This window comes from Podarcis bocagei (genome assembly GCF_964188305.1).
Source record: "Podarcis bocagei genome assembly, chromosome: 12".
NCBI lineage: Eukaryota > Metazoa > Chordata > Lepidosauria > Squamata > Lacertidae > Podarcis > Podarcis bocagei.
The window spans coordinates 50,153,165-50,165,182 of record NC_138137.1 but is presented as its reverse complement, the minus strand read 5'-3'; the positions used below and the strand labels follow the sequence as shown (position 1 = coordinate 50,165,182).

At 41.9% G+C, this 12,018-nt stretch overlaps 1 protein-coding gene across 5 annotated transcripts in view; it reads left to right on the top strand.

Moving 5' to 3' along the window:
- DPP6 (dipeptidyl peptidase like 6) overlaps positions 1 to 12,018 on the top strand; it is a 527,660-nt gene that overhangs the window by 225,834 nt on the left and 289,808 nt on the right. The window contains exon 1 of one of the 5 annotated variants that reach the window (XM_081163566.1): positions 5,591 to 5,691. The exons of the other annotated variants lie outside the window; for them this stretch is intronic. Within the exon in view, the coding sequence (XP_081019692.1) occupies positions 5,641 to 5,691 (51 nt within the window). The 5' untranslated portion in view covers positions 5,591 to 5,640. Of the gene's footprint in view, positions 1 to 5,590; positions 5,692 to 12,018 lie in introns of those variants that run through there. 5 annotated transcript variants of the gene reach the window in all.

The window sequence follows — 12,018 nt, the reverse complement described above, 5'->3', positions numbered from 1 at the left end:
TCAACTGATGAGAATATTACAGAATTTTAATTTAAAATAGGAGAATATTCATTTTAATGCATTGAAAATGACGTAATAAGGTGATGGCACCAGTAATTGTCATGTTAAGGTTTGGTATAAGGAAACTCAGTAGTTAAATCATTATTTTATTCTTCCATTAGAACATTTTCATGTTATAGGACAAGTCAAAAAATACAGTTGGCATGTTAAGGTTTGATACAAGTAAATTCAGTCATAGGCTATCTTGTGCTTCTAATAGCTCTAACACTTAATAACTGTTTTGGTGACTAAAACACAGTTTGATAGACAAAACTCTATGTATACATATAAAAAAGAAGCCATTAAATATATTATCATTATACGATAATATATTTCACTATAGCAATCTCTGGTAAACGGCACCTTGCACCATTGAATAGCACTGCAAAAAACAGTTACTGGCACTGAATAAAAATATAGAAACGCCAACTGTTTAAATCAAGGCCACCGCACATGCTGTTACACATAATTGTATAGGCCTAGGTACTTTAAGTGTTTAAAGCCTTAAAGCTACTTTCTGTTAAAAAAAATCACACTGTATGGCCAAGAGTACAGAATTACTAAGAATAAGGTCACACCAAAATAGAAAAAAGGCTATTACATATAGTTGAAATACATACAAATTCAAATGTTCATCAAATTAAATGAATAGCAATTTTAAAACTAAAAAAATAATAATAAATGTTTTCTGTAGCTCACATTTCAGAACTGCCAATGGTGAATGACACAATGCCCAGTAATGTAACTGGATTAAAAATAAATAAATCATTATTCATTACTTACACTGGCAATATCACAGCTTGACTTATTATTTACTAGATTTTTTTTTTAAAATGTGGGTTGTAAAACTGGTTCTTACATTAGAATTTACAGTTTGTGGGGAATATTCTCCGGAGAATTTTCTAGCAGAGAATATTCTCATTCTCAAGAATATTCTCCAGAGAATATTCTCACCTCACATCACTGTGGTTACCCTACTCATAATTCTTGAGGAATCAGAGTGCAGGGTAATGCAGATGGGAGTGGACATTTGCAATCCTGACATTTTCGCAAAGTGAATGAGTGAGCATGTCATGCCTCATCTTTAAAAGCTTGGCAGGCAAGGCAAGATTGGGACATCTTCATTGCTTCCATCCAGTTTTGAATGTCTTGCCTGGTGCCTGAACTCCTGGACCATGACTCTCCAAACTCTGTGTCCGCTGCCAAGCCACTACGGTTACTTGCCTGGATAAAGATCTCTTTCGTATATGTAAGCGTGTCTGGCTGCATGTGTTGAGTGTGAGGCAGAGCAAAACAAGAAAAAAAAAATATTACCTGTTAGCACTCTGCAATGCTTTTATGTAGAGCCAGATTGCTTTGGTTCCCAAGGATCCAGCAAACTTTTGTTATTTACTTTAGGTGTCAACAACATCCATTAGGACTACCTTTCTACAGGAAGTCCTAATGGATGTTCAAACTTATACCTGCATGCTGCCTGTACTTTGGGTAACTGCACACTGTCTTAAATCATTTGGTTGTTTCACAACAGAAGTCTGAAAATGTTAAAAATGCTTATATTGCATTGTAGTTAAGAATGATAAGTGGGTTTCCTCACCGCTCTGTCTACTAGAACTATAGCTTAGGCGTGACTGTCACAGGCTTAAGCATAACTAACCTGCAACTTCATCCATTATTATATTTTAGTTTCCCCAGTATCAAAAGAATATGAAATACATTATTTCCCCCATTTCCCCGCCCCCAATATTTTTTTTAATGAGATGCAATGGAATGGCATTTCTGGCTTCAGTGACAATTTAAATTTGGACCCCATCTTGAACAAGCAATGAGAAATGTTTGGAAACTCATTAATAATGTGAGGCAAGGCATTTAATGAAATGTAATACTTTTGCTCTGCCTGAGGTGGGTGGGTGGGGATCCAGCTATATTAAACCTGGCTCCTATTATAACTAGAGTTAATGAAAAACTTCCGTAATCGTCAGGCACAACACAGAGAGAAACTTATTGATAAATAAGTAACTTTATAAAAGCAATCTGGCTCTTCTGGTCATATTTTGATCTTGTAATTGCATGAAGTTTTGTTTTTCCACTTGCCTTTTCTGAGTGAGCAGTGGGGAGAGTTACCTGCATCTGCCAGTGATTTTTACATATGTAAGTATTTATATTACATTTCTGTCCCAAGGAGTTCAAAATGGCACTCTGCCTCTCCATCTTATCCTCATAACATCCCTGTGAGGTAGGGTTAGGCTGAGAGACCGTAGACTGGTCCAAGTTCACCCAGTGAGCTTCGTAGCTGAGTGGGGTTTTGAACCCTGGTCTCCCAAGATGTAGCAAATACATAAACCGCTAGACCACACTGGTTCCTCCACAATTCTGAAATCGTAAGTGCTGGTGGCTTTCTCATTTCTGCAGGTATGGGTAAAGGCAGTGAGATCTTGAGCCTTCTCTTTGGTCACACCTTTGCTTTGGGTGTGGTTATCTGACTCCCTGACACTAGCTTTCTATACTAGCAAATAATTCCCTTTTAGGAAAACCTTTGGCTTATAACCTCACTGGTTGCCTAAACACTTTGCCTTCTGCTGTAAAATATTAAACTATTAATTTTTAGTTCTGTCAACATTCCACACACAGACTGCTTTACTCATCGTCTTTATATATATTTTGTCATTTCTTGGTTTCATTTTTAATTGTTTGAGCTGGACACTTTTTAATTGTTTGAGCTGGTAGGAATGTAAAACGTTTATAAATGTTTCCAACTAATCTCACAGATAGCCTCCATCAGATTTTCTAGGCTTCTGAAACTGCTTAAGGTAGCTAGAGATGAACCTGTCCCACCTCACACCCTCTTCCACAAGGCTTTCACATGGCATTTCTGTGCCCAAGTTTCTTGACATTCCTCTGTCTTGAGAAACAATGGAATGTGCCTCCAGGGGTGAAGTCAAACCACTGTGTTAGCAGCCCCAAAGTGACCTCTCCAAGCCTGGGCATTGTGTCTGGAGCTCCTGGGCTGCCCAGACAACAAGACCCCCCTCTCAGCCTCGCTGCTGTGGTCCAAAGAAAAGCAGGGCAATATGTCTGGGACCAGCTTGGCTGCATGCGTACAAGGCACCATTCAACCATCTTAGGGACTTCACTCCGCGTTTGTGTAGGGCTTGCTCCTTAACCTTTTCTCCTCTTGAAGATATCCTGCAAGGCAGTGGAGGTTTTCTTTCTCATAGATAGGTTACCTTCTCATGTCGACAAGCCTCTCCCTTCCCTCTACAGCACATACAGAAACTGCCTTCTTGACTGCTGCACCTGCTAGAGCCTGTCTTCACATGCAGGGGAAGCCCCTAACTCACCAAGGGTTTGTGACCCATCGGCTACCCTCACCTGGTTTAGCCTGCCAATTGAAGCTGTTCCTGGTATTAAGGTAAAGGGACCCCTGACCATTAGGTCCAATCGCGGACGACTCTGGGGTTGCGGCACTCATCTTGCTTTATTGGCCGAGGGAGCCGGCGTACAGCTTCCGGGTCATGTGGCCAGCATGACTAAGCCGCTTCTGGCAAAACCAGAGCAGCGCACCGAAACACCGTTTACCTTCCCACCGGAGCGGTACCTATTTATCTACTTGTACTTTGATGTGCTTTTGAACTGCTAGGTTGGCAGGAGCAGGGACTGAGCAATGGGAGCTCACCCCGTGGCAGGGATTCAAACCACCAACGTTCTGATCGGCAAGCCCTAGGCTCTGTGGTTTAACCTTACCGTTCCCTTAAAACACCCAAAATAGGTGTAAGCAATAAATGTGCACACAATCATCCTAATTGGTGTTACTGTCCCAGTTCTCACATGTGAACAAAACCAAGTCCAGTTGTTTATGATAGTGTGACATATAGCTGAGTATATTTCCATACAGTATTTATATAAGAAGAAAGTTGTCATGCTGCAGTTTGCATGACCACCTAATGGGAGGGGGGAATTTTGGGTGATCTTTAAGGGGATGGGAATTGACATCAGAGTAGGGGTGTCAAGTATACCATTAAGGAGCTGTGGGGGGAGGGGCTTAGGTTGAGGTATAAGGGGAGAGGGTGGGCAAGGGGGGTGGGGGTAGGTGGGGTTGGTGAGCAAGGCCGGCAGCCCCTGTTATGTAATACAGTGGGTGGATTCCAGTCTCCACAGTGGTTGCAGAACTGATGGGCTTGCGCACCACCTCTGTGTTTCCAGTAATGTTGGTGCAGGTGTTCAGGGTGAAGGTAAGCAGACCTTTAGCTCAAGGTGAGCAGATGGGTAAGCAAGGTAAGCAAAGGGACGTGGGTTGGCGCTGTGGGTTAAACCACAGAGCCTAGGACTTGCTGATCAGAAGGTTGGTGGTTCGAATCCCCGCGACGGGGTGAGTTCCTGTGGCTCAGTCTCTGCTCCTGTCAACCTAGCAGTTCGAAAGCACGTCAAAGTGCAAGTAGATAAATAGGTACCACTCCGGCGGGAAGGTAAACAGCATTTCCGTGCTCTGCTCTGATTCGTCAGAAGCGGCTTAGTCATGCTGGCCACATGACCCAGAAGCTGTACGGAGGCTCCCTTGGCCAATAAAGTGAGATGAGCGCCGCAGCCCCAGAGTCGATCACGACTGGACCTAATGGTCAGGGGTCCCTTTACCTTTACCTTTAAGCAGATGGAGGGTGGGAACTAACACTTACAGTGGGGAGAGGCATGCATTCATAAAACAGATGCTCTAAAGTGGTTCCAGTAGGTTTCAAGGAACTGGAAGAAGGAACAGCTCCATTCTATACTGATCTGTGCTGCCCTCCTTGTCACAATCCAGCATTTGTAAAGCCTTCCTGAACCAGGGCAGATCACACACAGCCCCTCCCAATCTGATCCAGCACTGTTGCAGGGTCTCCCTTTGCTGGCTAAAGTGGATGGTCAGGCTGTTTAATTTCCTATGCAGGAAATGGCTGGTGAAATAGAAATAGCTATGTTGTTGTTGCTGCTGCTGTTTTAAAAAATCAATTTATAATGCTCTTAATCCCTTCATTTGCCATTTGCTGAAATTAGGGCAAGGAACATTAGCAACATATAAAACCCTAGAAGCTACCGCATGAGGAATATATCCTTATCATCACTTTATTTCATTGCAGATTATTTCCAGTGTTTCTGTAATAACTTCTCTTCATTTCCGTATGACTTGAAGCAGATTTGCATTTTTTTTTTAAAAAGGGGGGGAAAGCAGGATTAAAACAGCCCCTAAGTAAGAGCTCAGCCTGACAGTGTCTGAAAGCTACATCATTTCAGTTCATGCCTCTTCTTAAGGTTGGATGTCTGGCACAGGGACAACTTTATCTTCCTTCTAACCCAATCCTAGCGCTGGTCGGATGAAGCCTGCTGCCCCATGCTCTCCGTGGAGGACTTTCGTTCCCCCTCCCCTTAATGCCAAGTTCAGTTATTGGCTATTTTATGCTGAGCTGTGAATTGCATGGCTATTGGAAGGAGCACTAAAAGCTAAGGAATGCCTTTTATTTTTAAGAATATACCTATCACTCTACTGCCGTGCTTATTTTCCAAACAGTCTTGACTGTAGAACAAACTTCCACCTGTATAGGATATATATCGGAACTGAAGACGTTTGGGATGAACAGAGCAAAATTGTCCAGAGCTAGCAGAATTAAACAAATTTGGAGGGTGAGTTAAATTATAACGTTTTTCTTTTACCAAAATAGTTGTAATGAAATAGGTAATAAATTACAATCAAGGGGTTTTTCCTTGGTGTGTGTATGGGGGGTTGTTATCAAAAACCAACTCACATGGGTTTCCTGTTATTTTATACAGATGCTTACAGCTTTGCAAACTAGTTTCATTTTTTTTAATCTGCAAAAATGACAAAAAACAACAACAACCCAGTGTTTACTGCTTTAGGTGTTATCTGTGTCCATATTCTTACCTACCAAGGCGAATCCTTTATAGAGTTTGAAAGAGAAGCACATTATTCAGTGTGTTGTACAGTTTTGTGTGTGCTTTTTTAAAAAATCAGCTACAAAATGATTTGTTTGTTTTTTTTATTAAAAAAGCAACAGTCAACTAAAAATCCTACAGGCAATCTCATTCTCCTTGCCAGATGCTGTATATTTAATTATTAAGGGAAAGGCTGCTAAAATAGATAAACCTTATGTGTAGTTGCATTTCTCTTCTTATCTCGTGGGCTGAAATATAACTAATGGAAGGAAAACTCTGAAGGTCTGGAGTATTGTTGAAAGGTAGTTACTCTTGAAGTATCAAGTGACCTAGGAAGATACTCTTTCCCTAGGTAGGCTTATATTCTTCTTTACTGCATTCAGAAGTTTATTAGACTTAATATGATGAGCATTTTAATCCTAGCAGCTCTTTTTTATGGCTTCCTCACTGGTACCTATAAAGCTTTATCATACTGAGTCAAATTACGGGTCCATCTGGGTCCGCAATGTCAACCATGACTAGGAGTGGATCTCAAAGGTTCTGGAGTCCTCACAACCCCGCTTGGTAGGTGCCAGAGAATGGACAAGAACCTTTTGCATGCAAACCACCACTAGACTACAATGAATGAAGCATGCCGGCCATTTTTGTGACAGAAGAACCTTTTATATGATGCAAGCAACAAGTGAAATGGCTGGATCTCTGTCCCTTTACGGTGATTTCTTTCTCTTTCTTTTTCAACCCAGAACTGGGAAGTTTTTAAACTGATACTCCATGCAGTATCGCTAGAAATTATCGCCAAAATACTGGAGCAAAGCCATCGCTGTATATGTTCCGACACCAATGAGCAATTGGTTCCCAAAGAGCTATCTACTCCAAACTCCTAGCTTAAATGGAGATGACTCATAGCACAAGAGAAGCAACTTAAAGGATGCTAATGGGTTGGACCAGATGCAGTTGTTCAAAATATGAAGGGTATTTTAATATGTATATATATATCTTAGCTTAAATAGAGTGGAATTCAGCTGAGAACTTTTCAGACCCCACCCCTCCACCTCACCATGCATTGTTCAGCCTGACATTTAAATTTGCAGTGTGACAATGTAGAATGTGTGTTGTTGCATGCGTGGGACCCCAGTTTTTATGTAGCGGGGCTCCAAGATGGCTTAATGCTATATGTTGACATTATTTGGCAAGGTGTGGTACTGGAAAGTGGAATGTGCTCCTATTATAGCCTTGCATTCCTGGATAAATGAGGGTGTTGAGTATTCTGAGGTATCAGTGGCATGAATGCAGCTGTTTTATTTGATTTCATAGCTAATTGCAGTTTAAAAATATGAAAGCAAGTGTTCCCATTTTGTTGTACGAATTAGAAAGATTGCTTGGCTTTGATTTGTTTTTTGTTGTAAAAAGAAGTCTGTTATGGCTTCTGCAAACGTTGTTTTAATAATGCCAGATCTTAGTTGTGTAAAACAAAATGTAGTTTACACAGAAATTAAGACATATCCATTTCCCATAAGTAGATACTATATCATATCAAGTGACAAAAGATAATTACTGCTTGCCAAAGAATCTCTCTTAAATAGGCTAAGGGAGCAATTAGGTTCTCAGGTTTTCTTGCACAGAGTAAAAATGTTTTATTTCTGTCTAGCTTTCTTAAGGTGTTCTGCAGTTGAATGCTTTGCCTTTTCAGCACTGAATGCAAAAATTCCCTTTGTAAAAAGCAAATGCTGAATAGTTGAGAGTGCTATATTTCATGCTTTTTCCTGCATGGTTTTCTAAAGAGGTTATATTCTGTTCATTACCCTTATTATATGCCATGCTTAAGTTAAATAGGTTAACTTCTGAAAGATGGGGAAAAGTTTGGTGATACATATTTCACTTTTTCTCCCTTAAAGGGAAAGAAGTTGAACCGAAAATGATTTTAAGAGCTGGTGTTAGAATAAAATATATTGTCACCACCATGGAATGTAGTAGAGGAGCAATTGGGCATAATCTGCTGTAGAAGCTTGAACGTCTGTACCATACAGCTTCTTCAACCACTTAAACTCTGAGACTTAACTTGCTTGGGAATTATAACTGCAAGGCACAGACCTTTTCCAAGTAAAGTATTTTCAAATTCGTTTATTTTAAAACTGATTTACCGTAATAAGGCACTCAAAGTAGCTTAGAGCAAGTAAGCCAAAACTAATCTATTGTTTCATGTTATCTGCCCTGTGCAGTTGTTAGTCCAGGGCAGCTCTTAAAGTAAATTTCCTTTGGAAAAGAAAGCATTGAAGATTTATGGTCCCTTTGGTAATATCTGCTGATTTGCAAATGTACAAGCTGTGCGGCTAATATGGGGTTGCAGACATAATGACACAGGCAGACAGTGTTAATCCCAGCATAAGAGTTCTGTCCTTAAAATCCAAACAATCTCTTTGCTAGATCCCCCCAAAAAGCTTCTGTTTTGTTCTCTGCGGATGTTCTCAGTGTTCAGACTACTTGAACTTGATTCTGCACCTTATAGGTGGGGTATGTTCTGATGTTACGACAAATAACTGGAACTACCTAATCAGTAGCCAGGAATTAGAGCAAGTGGCAGCCTTGTAAAGTGCATTCAGATTTTGGGGTTGCCACTTTGGCCTCCAGTCCTTCTCAGATACCTTCCTTGATCTAACCAAGCAGATATGTGAATGCATCACCTGCTCCAATCAGAGGCCATAGGCTTAAAACAGATACACCTTGAGAAGTTTCATTGAAATGCGCATTTGAGCATGGGTGCCATATATTCATTTTTTCCCCCAGTGGGGTGTGAATTATAATATTAAAATGTGGAAGTCTACCCTCTTTCTGGCTCGGATAGTTGCCGTCTTAAAGTGCAAGCTAGCTCAGAATTGGGAGATCAACCTTAAAAAAATATACAGATTCCATGTGTTTGCTGAATAGAGGATGAAGGAGCGATGTGGATGAGGAAGAAAGGAAAGGGGTTGCCCAGTGCAGCCATTATCTCCTTCTTGCCTCTACAATGTGACTATCAGTAGCAAAGGCAAACTGTGTGAGTACAAGTCCTGCAAGAGCAGGATGATAGACTACATGTTCTTTGGAGAGAGAGAAGTGTGTAGTGGTGCTCTTTCTTCAAGGCAGGGAGCCCACTGATTTCTCTTACCCAATGGCCCACAGCAAACATACTGAAACTTGCTTTCTAAATGATTAGCAAAATGCATTACAGTCACACCTCAGGCTACAGACGCTTCAGGTTGCGTTTTTTCAGGTTACGGACCCGCCAAACCTGGAAGTACCGGAACGGGTTACTTCTGGGTTTCAGCAGTCGCGCATGCGCAGAAGCGTTAAATCGCGCTTTGCACATGCACAGAAGCACTGAATGCTGCGGGTTGAGAACGCGCCTCCTGCACGGATCACGTTCCTCTGTACCGTCATCCTGGTCTTTGCCTGGTTCCAAAACTAGAAATGAGCCAAGCTTGAGGGAAGGTGTCTGATATAGAATCATAGAATCATAGAGTTGGAAGAGACCACAAGGGCCATCGAGTCCAACCCCCTGCCAAGCAGGAAACACAGATATGATAGGCCATGAGCTGGTGAAGCAGAGGGGAATGTCAGTTCCTCTTGCTTGTGCACTTCCTTTGATGTTAAAAATTATAGTCTGTGCTTGACTGGCACAGACACATTAAAACTGGACGGGTTGGTGAGACCACGGCTGTGTACATACCATACATTTAAAGCACACGACTCTCCCTCCCCCCAGAATCCTGGGAATCATAGTTTACCCACACAGAACTACAGTTCCCTGCACCCTTTGAAAACTATAGTTCCCAGGATTCTGTGGGTGAAGTAGTGTGCTTTAAGTGTGCATTAAATATATGGTGTGTATACAGCCTCTTTGTACTTTGGAAAAGGTGGTGGTTTGCTTGTTGGCTTGGGACTACTAGACTCCTCATACTGCACTGCATTGATTCATTGACCCCCCCATCTATTCTATTATCCCCTGGGAATGATAGGCACCTTTCTGTCCCAATCAGTCGTTTTCCTGTCATTTCAGCCACTGTCACATGTTGCATCAAAAACCTGAGGCTAATGTTATGCATTATTCAGTATCATAATATTTATTTATTTTACAACATCTTAAATAATATTTTTTGAAGTGATTGAGGTTTGTTTCAAAGGCTTTCAGCTGTTTCTTCTGCAGTCCAACTTGTGGTTACTCATGAATTCTTTATGGCTTCAAGTTTTATTTCACTGGCAGCTTGTCCCTAATAAACATATTTGAGGTTTTGTTTGAATTTGAGTTGTCTTTGCTGGTTACTGTACACTTCACAATATATCTTATATAATGGGGATCTTCGGCATGTTGTAAGGAGCTTTAGAAATCTGGCTGGTGATTCTGTAGCAAGGGTGGGGTGCGTAGGTGAGGAATCCCACAATTGTTTGGCCAAAGTGTCTGCACTAGCATAAATCCACAGTTTGATTTTAGACGTAGATATACACAGCCGGCTCACCCATCTGATTCACTATGCCTCTTTGGCATAAGACGTGCCCCACTGTCCACTGTTGCAAACACTGTTATTAGCATATACACAGCAAGCCAGGTTCACATGGCCACTTGCTGTACTTCTTTCCCAATCTGTGAAACACAGAGAGACTGGATATATGGCTTTGTGTCTTTTCTTTAATTGAAACTGCTCCTTCCTGCTTTACCTATTCTATTATCCCCTGACTCCTGAGAATGATAGGCATCCCCCTCCCCAGGTTTAATGAGATAACCACCCCAGGGTAATATGCGGATGGGTCTTACTTCAGGATGGTCTCATTATATACTTTAGTCACTAGGTGGCAGAAGACTTAGTTGTATCAGGGTGGAGTTTCCTGGTGCTGTTCTTTTTCTGGTCAGAGGAAACAGTAAAATTCTTGTCCATCTTCTGGACTGCTGTGCAGTGGTACCTCGGTTTATGAACCTAATCCATTCCGGAAGTCTGTTCTTAAACCGAAACCGTTCTTAAACTGAGGCGCGCTTCCCCTAATGAGGCCTCCCGCTGCCGGTGCCCCTCCACCGTTCGGATTCCATTCTTAGACCAAGGTAAAGTTCGCAAACCGGACACTATTTCCGGTTTTGCGGAGTTCATAAACCAAATCATTCGTAAACAGGACTGTTCTTAAACCGAGGAACCACTGTATTCTCTGAGCTTTCCTAGACAGCCATTGCTATCTTAGGCCATTTATGTTCTATGCTGTCTTTCAGGAGATGATGCAATGCAAAGCACAAAGTGCTTCAACTGCTCTGGATCCACCATAAAATCCTCATTTGGATTCCCCAAATACTTTGCTTTTTCTTACTATACAGAATAATACATTATTGGCTGCAGGGAACCCAGAAAATGGTGTCTCTGGTCTTCTGGGAGAAGAAGAGGTAAGGAGAGCATTAATGAACAGGAGGCAAGTTTGGAAGATTACTTAGGTCTAGGTCCACACTGCAAGAAGGACTTTTGGTGTATTAAACTTTGACTAGCACCTTTCAACACCATCCTAAGACGAGCCTGCTGGAGCGAGCCAGGGGCCCACCTTGTCCATCAACCTGTTCCCACAGTAGCCAATCATCTGCTGATAGGAAGACTGCAAGCAGGGATGGAGCACAGGAGCACTTTCCACTCAGAAGAGTTAGTGGAGGCAGAACATAGCCATCATGGTTACTAGCCATTAATAGCCTCATCCTCCAGGAGTTTGTCCATTCCTGTTTTAAAGCCATCCAAGTTGGTGGCCATACCGACTCCTATGGGAGCAAGAGCCACAGTTTAACTATGCACTGTGCAAAAGAGTACTTTTTGAGTCCTGAATCATGAACATCATAAACAGGTGGCCTTAGGTTGCTGCCGCCGTCACCGTCATTTTACATCCTATTCCTTGCAACCTAGCTGGGAATTCATAGCCTGTGACTTATGCTACTGCTTATTATGCTTCTGTGTTATATTTCCATTATAAACTAGTGGGGTCCGTCAGCTCTTGACAGATGGCGACCTGCAAAGGCTGGTGCAGTGGGGCAGAGCCGTAGAGCCGCCACCCCAATGC